The sequence below is a fragment of the Marmota flaviventris genome, chromosome 6 (genome assembly GCF_047511675.1).
Source record: "Marmota flaviventris isolate mMarFla1 chromosome 6, mMarFla1.hap1, whole genome shotgun sequence".
In the NCBI taxonomy this organism is placed as follows: Eukaryota; Metazoa; Chordata; class Mammalia; order Rodentia; family Sciuridae; genus Marmota; species Marmota flaviventris.
In genome coordinates, this window is record NC_092503.1 from 45,791,254 (window position 1) to 45,809,704 (window position 18,451).

The window sequence follows — 18,451 nt, forward strand, 5'->3', positions numbered from 1 at the left end:
TACTTTGGTGGCATAGGGGGGAGAGAATGAAGACGGACCAAAAGAACATAGATCTACTTTTTAAAAACGTTACCTATTGACCCAAGATCCCAATGGTTATAATGGCTGATTTTAACTATATTCCAATTCTTTTGCTGCTTTTCCCACGGGTTGACCTGTGGGCTGACCAGGAAGTTTCCAGGGCTTCATCTCACTCACTGCCACCAGAGAGGACAGGATGCTGTTAGGTTCTGTGTGCCCATGAGGGAATACCCAGACATGATGTCCCCCCTCAGGGTGATGCATTCTAGACTAGCCACCTCTGCACAGGGATGCTCAGAAACACATTCTAGAAGAACCAGCACAAGTTACCTCCTTGTCCTGCTTCCACACTGGTTAATAAGGATTGACTGCAACTAGGTCTAGAAACTTCGATTTGGGGAACTCAGTTTCTTCATCCATAAACTGAAATACTGAATCAAAAGCTTTCTAAGGTTCTTTTTGGCTTTGATGTTCTAGGATTGGATTAAGATAAAAAAGAAAAACTATCAAAATAATACAAATATACAGTAATAAATGTGTTGTCTTCAAGAGCAATTTCATTTGTTCAATTTCTGTTGGTATTTATTGTATGACAGTGAAAGATGTGGTTCTTTGTCTCAAGGAACTTGCCACTTGGTAGGGATGGCTGTCATAGGTCACATATTACCCTCAAGTAGACCCATTAGGAAGGACCCATTAAAGTGGGGTGGAGAATATATTGCTGAAGAGGAAAGAGAGGTGATTCCTAACTAAGAAAAGCAAGGAAGTTGTCATGGTGGAGGTCATCTGTTTGGGACACAGCTAAGGTAAGAGATATGATGGTTACAGCATATCTTCTCCTGAGTGATTAAGGCTTTGAATAGGGATGGGACCTGGTGAAGGTTTAATACATCTGAAGGGTTTAGCAAGACACAGCAGGCAGTAGATGCGGGCAGCATCTAAAGTCCAGGGGGCCCAACATAGAATGATGAGGTGTCCCTATCAGGGATAAGAGGAGGTGATAATAGCCATGGATCCAAGCAGGCAGGCAGGCAGGCAGCATTACGGAAATCTCGTCAGCAGTATAAGGAACAGGGCAGTATCATTAGACTGAAGTTCAGGAGCAGGATTCTAAATCTAGAAAAAATCTTCATGAGTAGAGTAGATTTTACCAAGATCAAACAGTTCCATTCACACACAGGAACCAGTCAAGCAGTCAGGATGCTCAGGAGAAGACTAAATTTAGGCCACGAGATAGTCATCTGGTGGACCTGAGCAAGGTTGGAGGCGGGATGATTCTTGGTATAAGGTCGACCCTAGCTAATCCGCCCTAGGTGTAGTTGTGTGGGGCTATGGCAACACTAAATCCTGGAATAATAGGATTATCACTAGTTTCAGGGCAAGATTTGAGATTGTTAGAGGTGCTTAAAAGCACCTCTGCATGAGGAATTGAGGGATTTGGAGGTTGGGAGTCATTTGAGATGCTCATTAAAGGATGTTGATGGAAATCAAGAACAAGGAGATCATCCCAAGGGGGAAAAATATCATAGGAGAAAAAAAAAAGAAGAGAGGTTGAGAAATGCAGAGAAATTATAAGCAACAACATGTATCCCAGAATGACTGAAGCAAAAGATCATGAGAGGAAGTAAAATGAACATACAGAGAGGCAGGTGAAGTCTGGGGCTGCCACAGGCAGGGGGTGGGTGGGAGGTACTCAGGAATTTATAATGGAATTTACAGGAAGTGGCACAACAAGGCAATCTACTGGAAGTATAAGAAGCTGAAGAGATGGGAAGTTTTTCAATGCATCAGATTAGGGATGAAAAAAGCCCAAACCAGGTAATTGCAGGAAAATGGAAAGGCACAGACAATGTATGATCATGTCCTTCAGGAAGGAACTTTGATTTTTTTCCGTATGCTGTGAATAAAATTTTTCACTGACTTTTTTCACCTGGAAATCATTGCAACCAGTACTGGCTCCAGTTTATATTTGCGCTGGCTTTCTCCTCCTCCTCCTCCTCCTCCTTCCTCCTCCTCCTCCTCCTCCTCCTCCTCCTCCTTCTCCTTCCTCCTCTTCCTCCTCCTTCCTCCTCCTCCTCCTTCTCCTCCTCCTCCTCCTTCCTCCTCCTTCCTCCTCCTCCTCCTCCTTCTCCTTCCTCCTCCTCCTCCTCCTCCTCCTCCTTCTCCTTCCTCCTCCTCCTCCTTCCTCCTCCTCCTCCTCCTCCTTCTCCTTCCTCCTCCTCCTCCTTCCTCCTCCTCCTCCTTCTCTTTCCTCCTCCTCATCCTTCCTCCTCCTCATCCTTCCTCCTCATCCTTCCTCTTCCTCCTCCTCCTTCCTCCTCCTCCTCCATCCTCCTCCCTCCTCCTCCTCCCTCCTCCTCCTCCTCCTCCCTCCTCCTCCTCCTTCCTCCTCCTCCTTCCTCCTCCTCCTCCTCCCTCCTCCTCCTTCCTCCTCCTCCTCCTCTTTCCTCCTCCTCCCTCCTCCTCCTCCTTCCTCCTCCTCCTCCTTCCTCCTCCTCCTCCTTCCTCCTCCTCCTCCTTCTCCTTCCTCCTCCTCCCTCCTCCTCCTCCTCCTCCTCTCCTTCTCCTCCTCCCCTTCCTCCTCCTCTCCTTCTCCTTCTCCTCCTCCTCCTCCTCTCCTTCTCCTTCTCCTTCTTCCAAGAGTATTACTAACAAAATTTTATGAGACTCATATGAGGAACTAGTTCATAGTCTTGACTGATATGTTACAGTGCCAGGGCCAATAATTCAAACAAATAGAATTGGTCAAATATTATTACTATTCATGAGAACAGCTACTGTTTATCAAGTACCTGCTGTGTCCCAACAATATTACAGATTTTATTTTTATTTTTTTAAGGTCAGTATTACTATGCCCATTTTACATATGAGAAAGTTACTTGGTTAATTAAGCAATTTAAGCAAGATCACACAACTAGTTAATAACAGAATTAGTTTTCAAATGTTGGTCTGTCTGATCTTATAGTGTGAGATCTTTCCAATAAAGATCCCATATCAGCTCTCCTTATTATAAATATAGTCTTTCATTTATGTATGTTTTGATAGAAAGCATATAAAACATTTTTCTCTTATTTGAATTATTGTAAACATAACTAGAAATTCCTTCAGAACATCATATACAAGTGTGTATATGAATGTATATGTATGTGTCCAAATAGTCACACTTATATGTATATATTTTGTGCAAATTGGAAAAGTACTAATAATTTTTCCTTAATTTCTCACAGCTTCATGGTCCTTTACTCAACTTGGTTGACCTGGTAGATGTGTGTGTAGATATTTCAAAAGGCTGTGTCTACTTGGAGCAGATGCACTTCATTCACAGGTATAGACTCTATTAAAGAGGAATATATTGTTTAAAGGGTTATTTAACAATATTACCATACAACTACAGGTACCATATTACCTGTAGTTTGGACACGTCACACAAAATACTTAACACATTTTCATTCCTTCAAAACAGCAATATTTCTGTAAGAAGTCTCTCTTCTATTCTACCTACAAGTGTTACTCATCTGTTTTCCAGAACTTTATTATTAAATATAATTTCTCTCATAGGGATCTGGCAGCTCGGAATTGCCTTGTGTCTGTGAAAGACTATACCAGTCCTTCGCGGATAGTAAAGATTGGGGACTTTGGACTTGCAAGGGACATCTATAAAAATGATTATTATAGAAAGAGAGGGGAAGGCCTGCTCCCCGTTCGGTGGATGGCTCCAGAAAGTTTGATGGATGGAATCTTCACTACTCAGTCTGATGTATGGTGAGCCTAATGGGACACAGAGAAACACAGGCAGAACTGTCAAACATCAAACATCAGAGTCAGAAAGGATCTTAAAAGAACATCGAATCCCATTTTTCTTTTAAATGTGAGAAAACAGAAGACCAGAGAGGTTAAGCTATTTTCTTCAAGCTAATGTGAAAGCTGGTTGTCAAGATGGAACTATTCCTGGGTCTCTGCCACTTACCTTCCTCTCCCAATCAGTTTTGATCCTTTATTTTACAATAATATACTAAAGAGAGAGATTTACTTCAAGTGTTTTATTACTTTCCACAGGCATTTAAATATATGACAAATACAAATTGGTGCTTATGAATTAATACCCAAATATGTGCCCAAAAGTCTGCTATTTTGGGTTTCTTGGTGATTGATTCACAGGTAGACTTTAAATCACAGATGGCAAAAAGATTAGGATATTGGGGAGGTTTGGACATATTTTTATTATTTGAATAAGATTCCTCATTTTTGCTACTTGACTTCCAACTTTTGATTAGAGTTGCTTAAATGTAAAGATTTGTCCAGTGACATGTTAAGTTGAGCTGGCCCTAGGCAAAATTGTGGTTGAGATAAAATTGATTCTATGTTTACCAGTATTCTATCCCCCTCAAATGCGAGAAATAGTGAAGTGCTCTCTTATTTACCCACATGAGTGTCCACATACTGATGCTCTAAAGCCATGTGCAGTGGAATCCATAATAAAGTTTTAGCTGGGGGAGGAACAGTGTGCAAGCATGTATGCACACACATGCATCTGTGTGTGCATGTGTACACGCATGCATGAGTGTGTGTATATGTGCATGTGCATCTGTGTGCGTTTGTCTCTGTGTGTGCATGTGCCCCCACTAAGTTTTCCTATTACTTTTGAAGTATTGTTCCATATGCAGTGTACTGTGCTACATTTTCTTAAGTTCTAACTTTTTTCAAGTCTCCTATTTGCCTGTTATGAGGCCAATAATGTCAACCACAAAAGTAGGCCCCATAGTCACAGGAATAATTTATGTTGAAGAAGCTATTGTAAACCTGATATCTCTAATAAGTATAATTAAAGCCAACCCTTTATATCTTTAGGTCTTTTGGAATTCTGATTTGGGAGATTTTAACTCTTGGTCACCAGCCTTATCCAGCTCATTCCAACCTTGATGTTTTAAACTATGTGCAAACAGGAGGGAGACTGGAACCACCAAGAAATTGTCCTGATGATCTGTAAGTTAATTATATTAACACAAGCATCCCCCAAACAAACGTGTATTATCTTAGGCCTCATTGATATGGCATTTTAAAATAAAAACTGGAATTTATATATTTGTGTATGCCACATAATCTGTGGATTGATTGTGACACTTAATTTACTAAACACATTATAGTTTCTTCTTATTTATATATGCATGTGACAGCTCACTCAGAAACAAACATTTGGACAGTAGAGTTTATTTATATTCCTGTCAAGTTAATTCTAACAAATAGACATAGCTTTGTGTGTATGAATAAGTATGTTTGTGTGTGTGTACATGAATTTGTTAATTTTATTTTGGGAGATGTGATTTGGATAATATCTTAATTAAAAGGCCCTATTAAATAAGAATATACTGTTTCAAAGTCATATTGCCTTCGTTAATCTAACTGATAATTTTCCATGGGAAATAGTATTACTAAAAATTATACATATTGTGATCTGTTTATGAACTTAACACAAAATGACTAAATATTAATGACTCTATCAAATTGATTTTCATCACTATAGAATTCTAATAGTGATCCCCAGAAGAGAGAGTAATTTTTGTCTCAATCTGAGTGAAAACAAATTTCTAGGTTATTATGCTTGGGTACTCATTTGCCTCCTGTGAAGAACCTCAGAAGAAATATCAAGTCTTGACACTTTACCTAAGAGGTTCTGAAAGAACAAATGACCAAATATCTCAATTATATACACAATACCAAGCCGAGGATTGTGTGGAGTACAAATGTCTTTATACTAGCACCACAGCTCTTCTGCATCTTGGAATGTATTTTGAATGAAAAGACACACACGGTGCAGTTGGGTGACCAGCCAGCATGTAATAAAGTGCTAAACTGTGTGGTACAGACAAGTGCAAAAGGAATTAGCAGTATGCGGATGCACACCATGGTTGTACTGCCTTGACTATGCAGTGTTATTTAGAGGATTATTCAGCGCTGAGCCAACAGATGATTAAGAGCCGGGCACCTTGATTGGTGTTCTACTGGTAAATGTTTCTGCAATACTACTCATTTCTAATTTAGCTTTTACAACTTCTGGAATATTTTTAAAGAGATCAGATATGCACACACTTGATCAGATTTGGTAACAGTGCCTAAAAAAAAAAGTTATTCATGAGCCTTTGGGGGAGAGATGGGGAAAATCTGCAAATTAGAGATAAGAAATCATTCAAAAATTTAAAAAATTTCACCTATGGTGAAACGCAGCATACCTGAATATGAAATGAAGTTTAAGTAACCATTAATCTAGTTTGCATTCTAACACTTCTCTCAAGCACTGAGAAATGTCCCCCCAAATTTCAATTGCAGAGTTTTCCTTATGCTCTTAAATTTTTATTGGTATGACCCCCTGAGGAGCGGGTAATGTGCCTCTTCATAATTATACAATATTTCTGCACAGGCACCTTAGTAATAGATATTGAATTATAAATTTTGACAGATTTATTTAATTATTTTGTTTGGGGAGAATGGAGATGAATAATAAATTGCTGATTTGCACTGCAGAAAAATATAGGTCTGATGAATTTTGTTCCATCCAAAGGTATGCACAAATGCAACTAGAAGGAGGAGGAAGAAGAAGTGCTACAAAAATTCTAGAAAAGTATTCCTGATAAGAAGTGGGAAAAGATAATATTCTATCTGGTGTTCTCTTGAATAATTCATTGGTTGAATACATTATTATCCTAATTTTTATGAAAATCCAGTTTCCTTGAAACCCAGATTTTTCACTAGGGGGTGTTAAAGTTCATTTCTACATTATTAATAAAAAAAAAAAAAAAAGGGAGCAATGCTCCAAGACTTCCACGTGATGCATGACTCTGCAGAGCTCCAGGAAGGGTTAAGATCCACTGCCAACCTGCAAAACAAGCTGTGCTAGGAAATGGAGCTCTTGGTGATGCCATTCAATCTGGTCAAGGCCTTAAGTTGTCATGATAAAGATTAACTACTCTCTTTAGAGTACAGAGGGAACTGATTTTTATTTGAAGCAGTCCTCTGAGATCACAGGCCCAGCTTAGAGGTTGAAAGTCTGCACTGAGCCACGCTGCACCTTCTTCTATTCACTGCTTAAATTCTCAGCACCTGGATGCACTCTGGGTCAGGTGAGCCCATAGATGGCTGTGCTGTTTTAGCTATTAGTGGAATGTAGGATTCAGAGCATTCCTGCCCCTCTCTCCATAGGCTCAGATGTGTGGAGGGGGAAAAGCCCAGCCATCAGTCTTCTCTTCAGCTTTAGTTTGCACAACAACTACACCAGTCTGAGAAGAAACAGGATCAAAGGGCAGTCTACCTCAAGTGAGAGCTCTTGGGGGTTCTATGACAGATGTGTCACAGCAGCAGGAGTCTCACCCTCTTCTTTTCATTCCTGAAAAAATATGTACAACTGTATACTAATTGGGTCTCTCCAAGACTGAGTATAATGAGTAAGGGATTTTTGAAATCTGTATTTTATGAGCTTTGTTTAAATACCTGCCCCCTTAACACTAAAAGATGCTATGGAGTTTTCCTTTGTTCAACGTCAATGGCTTCATGAATTCAAGGACTCTAATAAGCATAGAGATTAATATTGAACACAGCTAATGAGTCCCATCCTATTTTGAAAAATAAAAATCAAGGCAAAGAGGAACAAAGAGTTCATACAGTGAGTAGAGGAATTTGAAGCTGGATACTTAGACAAACAAGATACTTCAAGCATAAATGCATATTTTTGTAGAACTAGTGCAGCCAAATCATGTAAATTTTAATGAACTTGAAGGACCAGCAAGTTTATTTAGACTATTATCTGAGTAATACCTTTGATTATTTGTAACTGTGATTAGTGCAGTGTATAAAGCATGGTACTGAACAATGACAGGTGCACTTTTCTGAGGGACAATCCCCCTATGCCACAGCTATAGAAACTGTAAGTTTACTGAAAAAGGCAAGAAATTCTGTCCTTGGTATTATGAAATTCTTAAAAGTCTCTCTATTTTATTCCATTGACAGTTTATTGCTATTTGAAAGCACAGCTTGTATTCTTGACTTTTAGATGATTGATATTAAATATAGCTCCTCTTTTCTTATTCTTCATTTGTCCCTGGATGGTGGAACTGGAAAGTTTTATATACTAACAGAGCACGTGTTTTGCCATCAAGAAGTTATTTAAAAAAAAGGTGTAAAAATTTTTTAAAAAGAGTAATGATTGGATTCAATGTAAATTAAAACCTCCAAAGATGAAAAACAGTAGGAATAACTGCTTAAATGGATTACTAAATGAAACAAAAGGCAGAACTTTTCAAGGGTACAGTGAATGTATAGATGAGGGGTAGGTGACTAAGTGTCAGCCATGAGGATGACTTCTTTGTCCTCACCCTCCTCCTCCCCTTCCTCGCTTCCTTCTCCCTTCCTTCCTTCCTCATGGTCTACTGAACATATGGAAACTTTTGTAGAATGAAGCAGGTTATAAATAAATAATATAAGTAAAGTCTTCATCACTTAAATATGTCAAGTCTTGAGAGATTTTACCTGTACCTTGGTGATATCTTTGAAACATAATCACATTTATTCTCAGATATGCTTCTGGTGGATAATTACAATGCTTTTCTTCCTCCTCTTAAAATCTCAACACAACGCTGAGATTAGACATCAACCTTCTTCTTTAACTGTTTAAGTTCCATGATTTGATATTAGTTTTTATATATTACTCAAAGTCTAATAATCCTCCATTGTGATCTGTGTATCATCCTTGTTTCTAAGTGGCAAGGGTTATAAAGAAAAATGCAACTGATTAGGATGTGTTTCAGTTATTTTTCAGCTATGACTCTAATTTTGTAAAAATGGAGCCAAGTTTTGTATTCTTCTGATCAGATTATAAATTATGTGTGATACATATGAAAAGTCATCAGATCAATATACAAAGCAAACAAACAAACAAAAACCAAAAAACCAAAAACTCAATGTTTAGATTTCCCTATCATACCCTGATATGCTAACTCTGACCTGAGGTGCTTGTCAAGAAGTGAAGTAAGTGGAAGTGGAGTTCATATGCCACATTATAGGAGATTGAAGATTATAATCCTAAAATAGATACTAGTTATTTTATACTCAATACCTATGATGATTTCTGGGTCATTGTCACCTGGTGGTTGAGTATAATCTTGTTTTAGTTCCATTACCATTACTTTAAATCAAACCATCACTCTCTTTCTTCTAGCCTTCCTTAATAGCTTCCAATTGGCCCCTCTTCAACCCACTGTCTCTCTATCAGCTAGAGAAATCCTTGGAAAATGTAAAAAGCATGCCTTCTTTAAGACCTTCAACAGCTTCTCATTGTAGTGGCATAAAATCCAGCTCCTTGCCTGGTCTGGGAGACCTGCATGATCTCACCTTTCTCTTCTGATCTCATCTCATTCTCTCCCCTCAATGACTGTACTTCAGTAACACTGGCTTTCTTTCAGGTTCTGATTGTGCCAAGCTCTTTCCAAATTTAGGACTTTACACATGCTTTTCCCTCTTCTAGTGTGCTTTCCTATCCACGCCCTATTCCCATGACTAGCATCTTATTTTCCTACAAAGTTCTTGGGCTTAAATGTCATCTCTGCAGAGAGACCTTCTGTGAGCAACTTACCAAAAATGCTCCATTTCTATTAGAACTCATGTTTATTTTCTTAAGTGCTTTTTAAAAGAAGTTAACATAATTTGAACAATTTATTTTTCTTCCAGTATGGAAGAACTAATATTTCTTGTCTCTGCCCCAATCTGCTTCCTAGCTCCAGAAAAATAAAAAAATTAGAGCAGGTATTTGACAATTTTTGTAAATTTAGTTGACTTGAAAACCAAGTTTTGGAGAAGGAGAGAATTATTTAAAATCCTTTAGTTCTTTATTAGTGTATTAAGTACCAGGTGTGAATGACAACTGTATATAAGAACAGTCTAATAAAAAAGAGAAATCAATAGAAACCTCACTACTTACAAGCTCTGTGGAAATGTAGAAAGAAGAGAACTTCATAGATAGCCTTGGGAGGGTGAAGGTATTGGGTAAATAGGTTCTCAGTCCTCTTAAGGCTTCAGACAAATCAGGTGAGCAACCCCAAAGGCATAGAGCAACTGCCCACTGCCTTCCAGTTTGGAAGGAGCCTAAGAAGTCACTGAGCAGGGGACCCCCTACTTTTTCAGGGGGAGACCTACCATTATTAAGAAGGTAGAATGTTATGTCCAGATGGAAACAGTCTAACTTGCACTTCTAAATTTCCTTTTTCCCCTATGTCCTGTTAAGATTTTGTTGACAGTTAGAGGTTCTTCCAAGAAGCACTCCATGGGCATGTGTCAGATACAGGCATAGATTTCCCTAGTCTTGTAAAAGGACACAAGAGGGTCACAGAGGCCTCCACCTAGAGAGGCAAGGGAGGAAGTGTTCAGTGGGAATGGGCAGGTAAAAATTTTATGATGTTGGTAGCAAATACCTACAGAATGAACCAGCTCAGTTGCTGTATCAACTTCTAGATCAACCTGTGAGATTACTAAAGAGCTGGAGAGAACAGTAGAGTTCAAAGAATCCTTAACTGTGTCACTAAACATCAAATAAGCTTCTTACCTGGTGTATATCCTGATGCCATTTTGGAAAAGAGGGGAGAGGGGACAGGATTAGACTGGAAATATGAAAGACTGAATTAGTATCCATTACCTTAAAAGATTGTTTAAAATAGTGAATTAGACTAAGTTATAAACTGCTTTATACTAAATGAAGTTAACTATCTTCTGCTTGATAGAGACTCTGAGAAAGATCTAATTTGTTACAGACAATACAAAAGAGTTATCCTTTTTTCCTGCTTATATGAGTAATGGCAAGATAAATTTTGTCACTCACTGTCTTTTATTGTACATGTCACCTACAAGAACAGGAGTCCCATGGCTGCTTCCCTAGCTCCTGATGCAGTGCTGGGGTAAAATAAGTATCGAACAAATGTTTGCTGAGTGAATAGAAGCATACTACTAGTTTAGAGTGTTACACAGACATTTCATAGACAACCATTAAGGAAAAGATAAAATTTAATCAACTAGTTATGAATATCTGGGGAACTAAGTCTCTCGTGTAATAAAGAATAAAATCTCTGAAATCTATTCTGGTTTCCACCTTTGGTTCTGCCACTAAGTGATATGTGTGGACTGGAGAAGATCTTAGATTTTGTTTTAAATATCAACGTTCACAGATGATGTCTTTTAAACCTCAACTTCTTCAGTAATTTTTAAAGCTGTTAATTTCATGATATGTAGTAGATATTTCCAACATCTTTCCATCTATTTGTTTGGATTAATAACTATTAAGATAATGTCAGTTTCTTTTAAAGAAAGGTGTTATCTATTAAAGGTAGTATTGCAAGCATCTCATAAATATGAATCCAAAGTTTTTGGTTGTTCGCTTAAATAAGTTATGAAAACCTGGAAATAACTCAAAGTTTTTCACTTCTAAAATGATCTTACCTGGGTTACCAATAATGATGTCCAATCATCATTTATTTTTCTGTATTTATCCACATATTCAGGTGGAATTTAATGACCCAATGCTGGGCTCAAGAACCCGAGGAAAGGCCTACTTTCCAGAAAATTCAAGACCAGCTTCAGTTATTCAGAAATTTTTCCTTAAGTAGTATTTCTCAGTGCAGAGATGAGGCAAACTCCAGCGGAGTCCTAAATGAAGGCTTTGAAGGTAAGTTTGATTTTTCAAGCATTTTCTAGTTTTTTTTTTCCCCCAATGAGAACTGATCAAGATTAAATGGAATGTACTCAGAAGATATTTTAGGGTAGGTAAGAAATAATATACTGTCACCATTGTCATCACAATTAAGTGATGATGATGAAATAATTTTCCTCCTTAAAAATTATTTTGTTTTGTAGACTAATTTTTTTAAATAGTGCTATGGTCCCTGGATTTATATTGTAAGATAATTTTAGGGCAAGAATTAACATGCTAGGCTATGCTTTCATGAGATCTGTTCACCTCCTCCTCCCTGCCTTAGACTAGTTTGGACCTCAAGTGCAGAGTTGGGTTAATTATAGTCTCTCCATTTATGGCACATTATTATCACTGGCCTATGTGGGGCTTCTCTCTTATTTTGTTTATTTGTTCAGTCCCTTTGTCCCCATATTCCTCTCCTGTTCTATTTCCTCCCTTCCCCGGCCAGGCAACCATTCTAATTACTTTAATGAATATCTTTTTATTTGTATGTTTTCCTGCAAAATGTGTGTTGTTTGGTATGTGTGCCTGTGAGGGACTAAGAAAGATGGCGGTCCTGTAGAGAGAAGGCAGAAAGGGAAGAGGAAAGCCACAGGGGAGCATTGTCATGGAAACCCAAAGGAGAAGGACTCTTGAAGAAAGATTAAACAAATGCTGCACAGACAGTCAGCTTTCCAGAGGGATGTATGGATTTTTACAGTTGACTTACATTTCATTTTAAAACTCAACTCTTTGGTCATGGAATCCTTTCCTTCCAGTATGTAAACCACCTTTTATAAAAATCACAGAGACCACCGCAGTGGGCCTGAGGGTTTAATCAGTATCTTAGACTCTATCAGAAATTTCCATAGACTCTTGGAGGTCTGGGGTGAAATCTTTTTACCATGCCCTGTCACTTAGTTGATCTATGAAGCTGAGAAAGGTAACAAATGATATACTGAAGATACAGAACAAAATCTGTTTTGTGAAAGTATTTTAATTGCAATCTTAGTTAATTTTATTTTAGCACTTTTTATGTTCCACTCACTATGCTATGTAGATTCACTTCTTAAATACTCCAATAGCTGTATGAAATATTATAATCAGTCTCATTTTCATGGTGAAAATGAGATTTAGCAACTTTCCCATGATTACACTGCTGAGATGGGGCCAGAGTTTGGTTCCATTTTTGCGCCTTTGCTCTCAGCCATCACATAGCCATGGCTGTGGTAAGGAAATTGCCCACATATTCCCCTATGATATTATCAATAGTGTGCTGCACAGCGAGATGTAATAAAATGACTTCTTACCCCAGGGCCTGTTGGAAGAGATACACCATTTTGTCCTGGTCATACCAAGTTTATTTAGGTGCCCATCTGTTGGCATTAAGAATTAAAATTCTAGGGCTGGGGTTGTGGCTCAGTGGTAGAGCACCTGCCTGGCATGTGTGAGGCACTGGGTTCTATCCTCAGCACCACATAAAAATAAATTAATTAAGTAAATAAAGGTATTGTGTCCATCTACAACTAAAACATTAAAAAAAGAATTAAAATTCTAAATTTTATTCATAAAAGTACAGAAGCTGACATAAATATTCAGAATAATGATATAGGAAGAGTTTAACAGGGAATATAATTCAGCTATGATAACTTAGAAAGAAACAAGCAGTTCTAGGCCATAAGGGAAGTATAAATTTAGTAAAAGAGTGACAATCATTCTGTTATTTGCAATGGATATAAATCCTGAAACTCAATAAAGAAAAGAGGTATGAAAATACTAAAAATTTGATAATTGAGAGCATGATGGAACAAGAAAATCAGGGAAGACAAAGAAAATACAATGAAAGAGTTTGCAATCTTTTAAGGATAGGAATAGTGGAACAGTTCCTGCAAGGTGAGTCTAAACTTAATTGCTTTTTTAAAAAATAAAAATATGTTAGTAACGCTGCTTTGTTGACAGTTGAATATATTTAACAAAGCAATAAGGTGTCTGTTTTCATTGTTATTGTGGAAATATGTAAGAAGATAAGAAAGCCATTGGAAGGTTTTTTTTTTTTTTTTTTTTTTTTTTTTTTTTAATAAAACACCCTAGGATTACAGGAAGCCATGCCTATCCTATGGTCCTACTGACCTAATGGGGTAGAGAGGGGATAGAGAGAGAAGATTAGTAACATATCTGGGCATCTAGTAAAAATATCCCAGTGACTTCATCCAAACATTTGTGTAAACATCACCTCATCAGTCCCAGAGAGTTCCACAGGAAACAAATCTAAATGCTCCTCTGCTGTTCTAAACATAGCCAGTCAGCCGGCATATGTCTCGTCTGTAAATACCCTGTCTTACTCGGAAGGCTTTATTTTAATATTTCCCTCTTAAAGAGGTTACTGAGCACACGTTGTATTTTTCAGGGTATCTGCCTTTAGGTCTGACCTGTGGGCTATTAAATAATTTCTATGTAAAAATAAACAAAACAATCTGCTCCCATTACCACTGTCTCTCAGAAGCTTTTTATGCAACAAGAAGATGTATTAATTGCTGAAAGCTTGCCAGGGTCAAGTTACTAAATATTGCTGTAAGTGCTAGGAACCAATGAAGTAGTTAGCTAATCTTTTTTTTTTTTTCCTCTGAAATGGCAGCAAAATTTGCCAAAAAAAAAAATTATCTCATATAAAACATTATTTCTCAAAACCTCAACAAGCAAAAAAAAAAAAAAAAAAAAAAATTAAAATCATGTTTTGGTTCAAGTTTTCCAATGTAATATTTAATGGTTTAAAGGTATGACATTGATGTAGCTGGTGGGAAGACCTATATTATAGATGTAAGTATTTGTTTAAATTCTAAACTTTCCTTTAGCCTAATTTCTTTAAGCCCTTTAAAAAAAATCCTAATTTTCCTAATCATGGGTCACTGAACTACTCAAATATCTTATTTCTTCCTAACATTTTAAAATATTTTCTATTGCTACCAGCACACCTAGCAAGTTATTCTTGCGAGTTTCTCAATGACTACTAGTCCATGTTGGGAATAACCATAGCAGCTGGGTCCTTCCACAGGTTTCCAGCATGGATTGGCATCTGATAAAATTTTTCTATGAGGGAGATATTTTACAACACTGTTCGACTACTTGTGGGGTTTGAAATGATTTTTCAAATGATTCATGTGATCCATGATGATTTTGAACAAAATGAGATGATGCCCAAGGACCCCATTTGTAGCTTGGCCATCTTGTTCTTCAGCAACAGGGGAGATTCGCAAAAGAAATACACACCTCATGATATAGAGTGGGGATATAATTTGTATCCTCTTATAATACAATCAGTTTTGTAGTTTATTTGGAGCATGATAAATAGGTAGATCCATTGAATTCCCTAAACAGGTACAATATCCCTTAATCCTTTGAAATCATTTCATTTTTTCTTTTATATCAACTTAAGTTCATTCCAAATAACCCAAACCTGGGTGCACATCGGGGCTATGTGCACAAGGTAGGCAGACCAGCAGGCCTCACCCAATAAGGGCACATGTTGGAATGCCCTTCCTGCTCAAAGGGTGACGAGGAGAAAGGGAAGGGCTATCATCTGTCCACTGAAATGTTTCTGATTTTTAAAATCATACTTTATGAAAAGACAGCAATGCTTCTGATTATAAATTTCTTATCCAGGTAGGAATACCCAGAGAGTGGAAAGCACTGCATAAACAAGAAAGCAAGCAAGCAAGCAAGCAAACAAACAAACAAACAAAAAAACAAGCAGTTCTCAGAGTTAATGTTTCTATATTGATGTTTATATTGCATAAGTATCATTTTGATTCCTTATAATTTTGTGATATGTCTCAGAATCTCTGTAGTTAGGTTTCTATGGGACCTCTTACTTCCTTATGAGAGGAGGTCACCTTTAACCCATTTTGTCCCATAGTCTCATCTGGGGCATGCCTATGAAAATGTAAATAGGCAATAAGTATACTACTGTGGTAATTCTGAAACAATAATTGAGTATTCATTATGTTCACAGAATTGAAAATGTATGACATAAGTAGACAAAAGCAAAGTAATATGAGCATAATTGTGAAGAAGGCCAGTCACCTTCTCACTGCCCATTTTCCTGCTGACAGCCACTCCTCCTCGCCCTTGGGTGTCCAGTCTCTGTGCTTCCCAAGGACTTCTGCAGGGCACACTGCCCACATGGCTCCTCCTCACACAGCATGGCAACTCTACCCACCCTGCTGGGAGGACACAGACTCATTCCAGCAGAGTGAACTTTGGCAAATTATTTAACTCCTCTATGCCTCATTTTCCTCATCTGTTCATTGGGGTCAATTCTAGAACCTAATTAATAGGAGAAGAATTAGTTAACATACATTAATATAGTTAGAATAGAGTCTGGTATGTAGTAAGTGCTCTAAAAGAGCTCACAGAATCAGTAGTAATCCTAACAGTTACTAATGTTTCACGTCATTGTCCTTCTCCCTCGACCCTGTGATCAAAATTTGCTAGGTTTATATATGTTCTCTTTTAGGGTCATAAGCATGCCAGTTTTACATGCCAATTAGCGTTAATAGTTTCATATGATATTTAACCCAGGGGGATGACTGAGGAGGACAAGCCACTTTAGCTGTCTGGCTGTTCTTCAATCCATACCAGCCTGTTCCTGCCTTTGGACCCTTGTTCTTGCCTTTCTCTCTCCTTGGATGATCCTTTAAGATAGGCAAATGGTGAATTCCCGTACTTAATTTGTGTCTCGGCTAGAATTTCACTTCATGAAAGAGCACTTTGCTGATGCCCCATCTCAAATAGCAGCCTCTTTCCACCACCATAATTCTCTTGCCCCCTACTCTGCCAAATTGTCCTCCATCATGCTTCTCGACACCTGACATAGAATCAGCTGTCTGGCAGTTCACTGTCTGCCTCTCCCCATTAAAATGTAAGCACCAAAGAGCAGCAACTTTGTATCATCAGTACCTAGAATATAGCCTGACCTGTATAGGCATTCAGTGCATATTATCTTAAGAAGTAATTAAATTGCTAAATCTAAAGGAATAAAGCTTTTAAGGTAGTTTTTTGGCTGCTATGGCTGGATGGAGGATAAGTATTTTAGACAAAGAGCTATCTGGGAGCCACCTAATTTCTGGCACAAAGACCATGACCTGTTCCATTTGTTAAGGCAGAGTTAATTGCCTCTGCACCCTCACTGTATTTAATATAGACTTTTATTTAATTGCACATGACCTTCTATAGTAATATAGCTGCTTCCTTACTAGACTGGTGCAACCTCAAGGGCCAGAAGAATGTCTTGTTTATGTTTGTCTTCCCAGCACTTAATGGTCCTCATAAATGTTTGCTAAACAGATCTATAAAGTTGGTGTTGTCAAAATTCTCATACAACCTGTGCATTATTACAAATAAAGGAAATTGAGTAGGTGCTAGAATAACGTTCTTGCTTCTTCACAGGTGAAGATGGCAATATAACTAGTTTGAATTCAGATGACATTATGCCAGCTGCTTTAATGGAAACCAAGAACCAAGAAGGGTTAAACTATATGGTCCTTGCCACAGAATGCAGTCAAGGTGCAAAAAATTCAGAGGGTCCTCTCTGCCCCAAGGAATCTGAATCTTGTGGTCTGAGGAAAGAAGAGAAGGAACCACATGCAGACAAAGATTTCTGCCAAGAAAAACAAGTGGCTTACTGCCCTCCTGGCAAGCTCGAAGGCTTGAACTATGCCTGTCTCGCTCACAGTGGATATGGAGATGGGTCTGATTAATTGTGCTGCCTGGGAAATCAGAGTTGAGAGAAACACACCCACTGAGTGATTACAGAAAGAAAAGAATGATAGATGTGGTGGTGGGCTGACTCTAATTTAATACTGAAAGTTCCTTAGTTCTAGTCTGGGTTCTGAGAGCCTTTTGGTTTCATTTGCTGCAATCCCTATACCAACAGCCTAACCTTCAGTGGAATTATGGGGTGAATAACCATGTGTGTGGAAAGCCCAGGAAGAGACATTAAGTCTGGAAACAAAACACTGCTGTCCTCTCCCATGCAGTCCTTGAAGATATCACCTACCCTTCAGCCTGGGCTGCAATTAAAAATTTTTGAGACAGAAATAGGTCAGTTCAGGGACGTGAAGGAAGAAGCACACTGAGGGGCCCACTCAGTTACAGATTGTCTCAAAGAGAACTGAGGAAATTATTACTGATGTCTACACATACAGGAGGAGCCAGCACTGGTGATATAAGAATCATTTGGAAAGCTATCACTCCAATAAACTATCTTTAATCATGACTATAAAATTTTTGTATTTTGGAAGCTTAAAAGAGTAGCTTCAGACATATTGAAAACAGGACCATGAAGATCTTTGAGTCTTAAAGTTGAGCATTCTGCAATCTCTGGATTGCATAAAAATTGTCCTGTGACTAGTGTGCTATTATGAAAATTAACTAATATAAAGATTGTTTGGAGGGCTGGGAGTATGGCTCAGTAGTAGAGAACTTGCCTAGCATGTGTAGTTTTGGGTTTCATCCCCAGCACTGCAAAAACCCAAAACAAGTCAGAACAAAAATATAACAATAACAAAAGAAAAAGAAAGAAAAAAGATGTTTTTATTTGCCATGTCTATTTTTATGCATAAAATCCTTAAGGTTGTGTCTAGTATCATCCTTGAAATTAAGAAATTTGATTATATAATGTTAATTCAAACTACGTGATTTTTAACAATGGTATAAAATAATAAATTC

The 18,451-nt window shown here is 37.9% G+C and overlaps 1 protein-coding gene across 3 annotated transcripts in view; it reads left to right on the top strand.

Moving 5' to 3' along the window:
• Ros1 (ROS proto-oncogene 1, receptor tyrosine kinase) overlaps positions 1–17,524 on the top strand; it is a 124,072-nt gene extending 106,548 nt beyond the window's left edge. For all 3 annotated transcript variants that reach the window (XM_034637013.2, XM_027953037.2, XM_027953036.2), the window contains 5 exons: positions 3,249–3,346; positions 3,580–3,783; positions 4,870–5,004; positions 11,556–11,719; positions 17,171–17,524. In XM_034637013.2, coding sequence (XP_034492904.2) covers positions 3,249–3,346; positions 3,580–3,783; positions 4,870–5,004; positions 11,556–11,719; positions 17,171–17,481 — 912 coding nt within the window. In that variant the 3' untranslated portion in view covers positions 17,482–17,524. The remainder of the gene's footprint in view (positions 1–3,248; positions 3,347–3,579; positions 3,784–4,869; positions 5,005–11,555; positions 11,720–17,170) is intronic.
• The last annotated feature ends 927 nt before the right edge of the window (positions 17,525–18,451 follow it).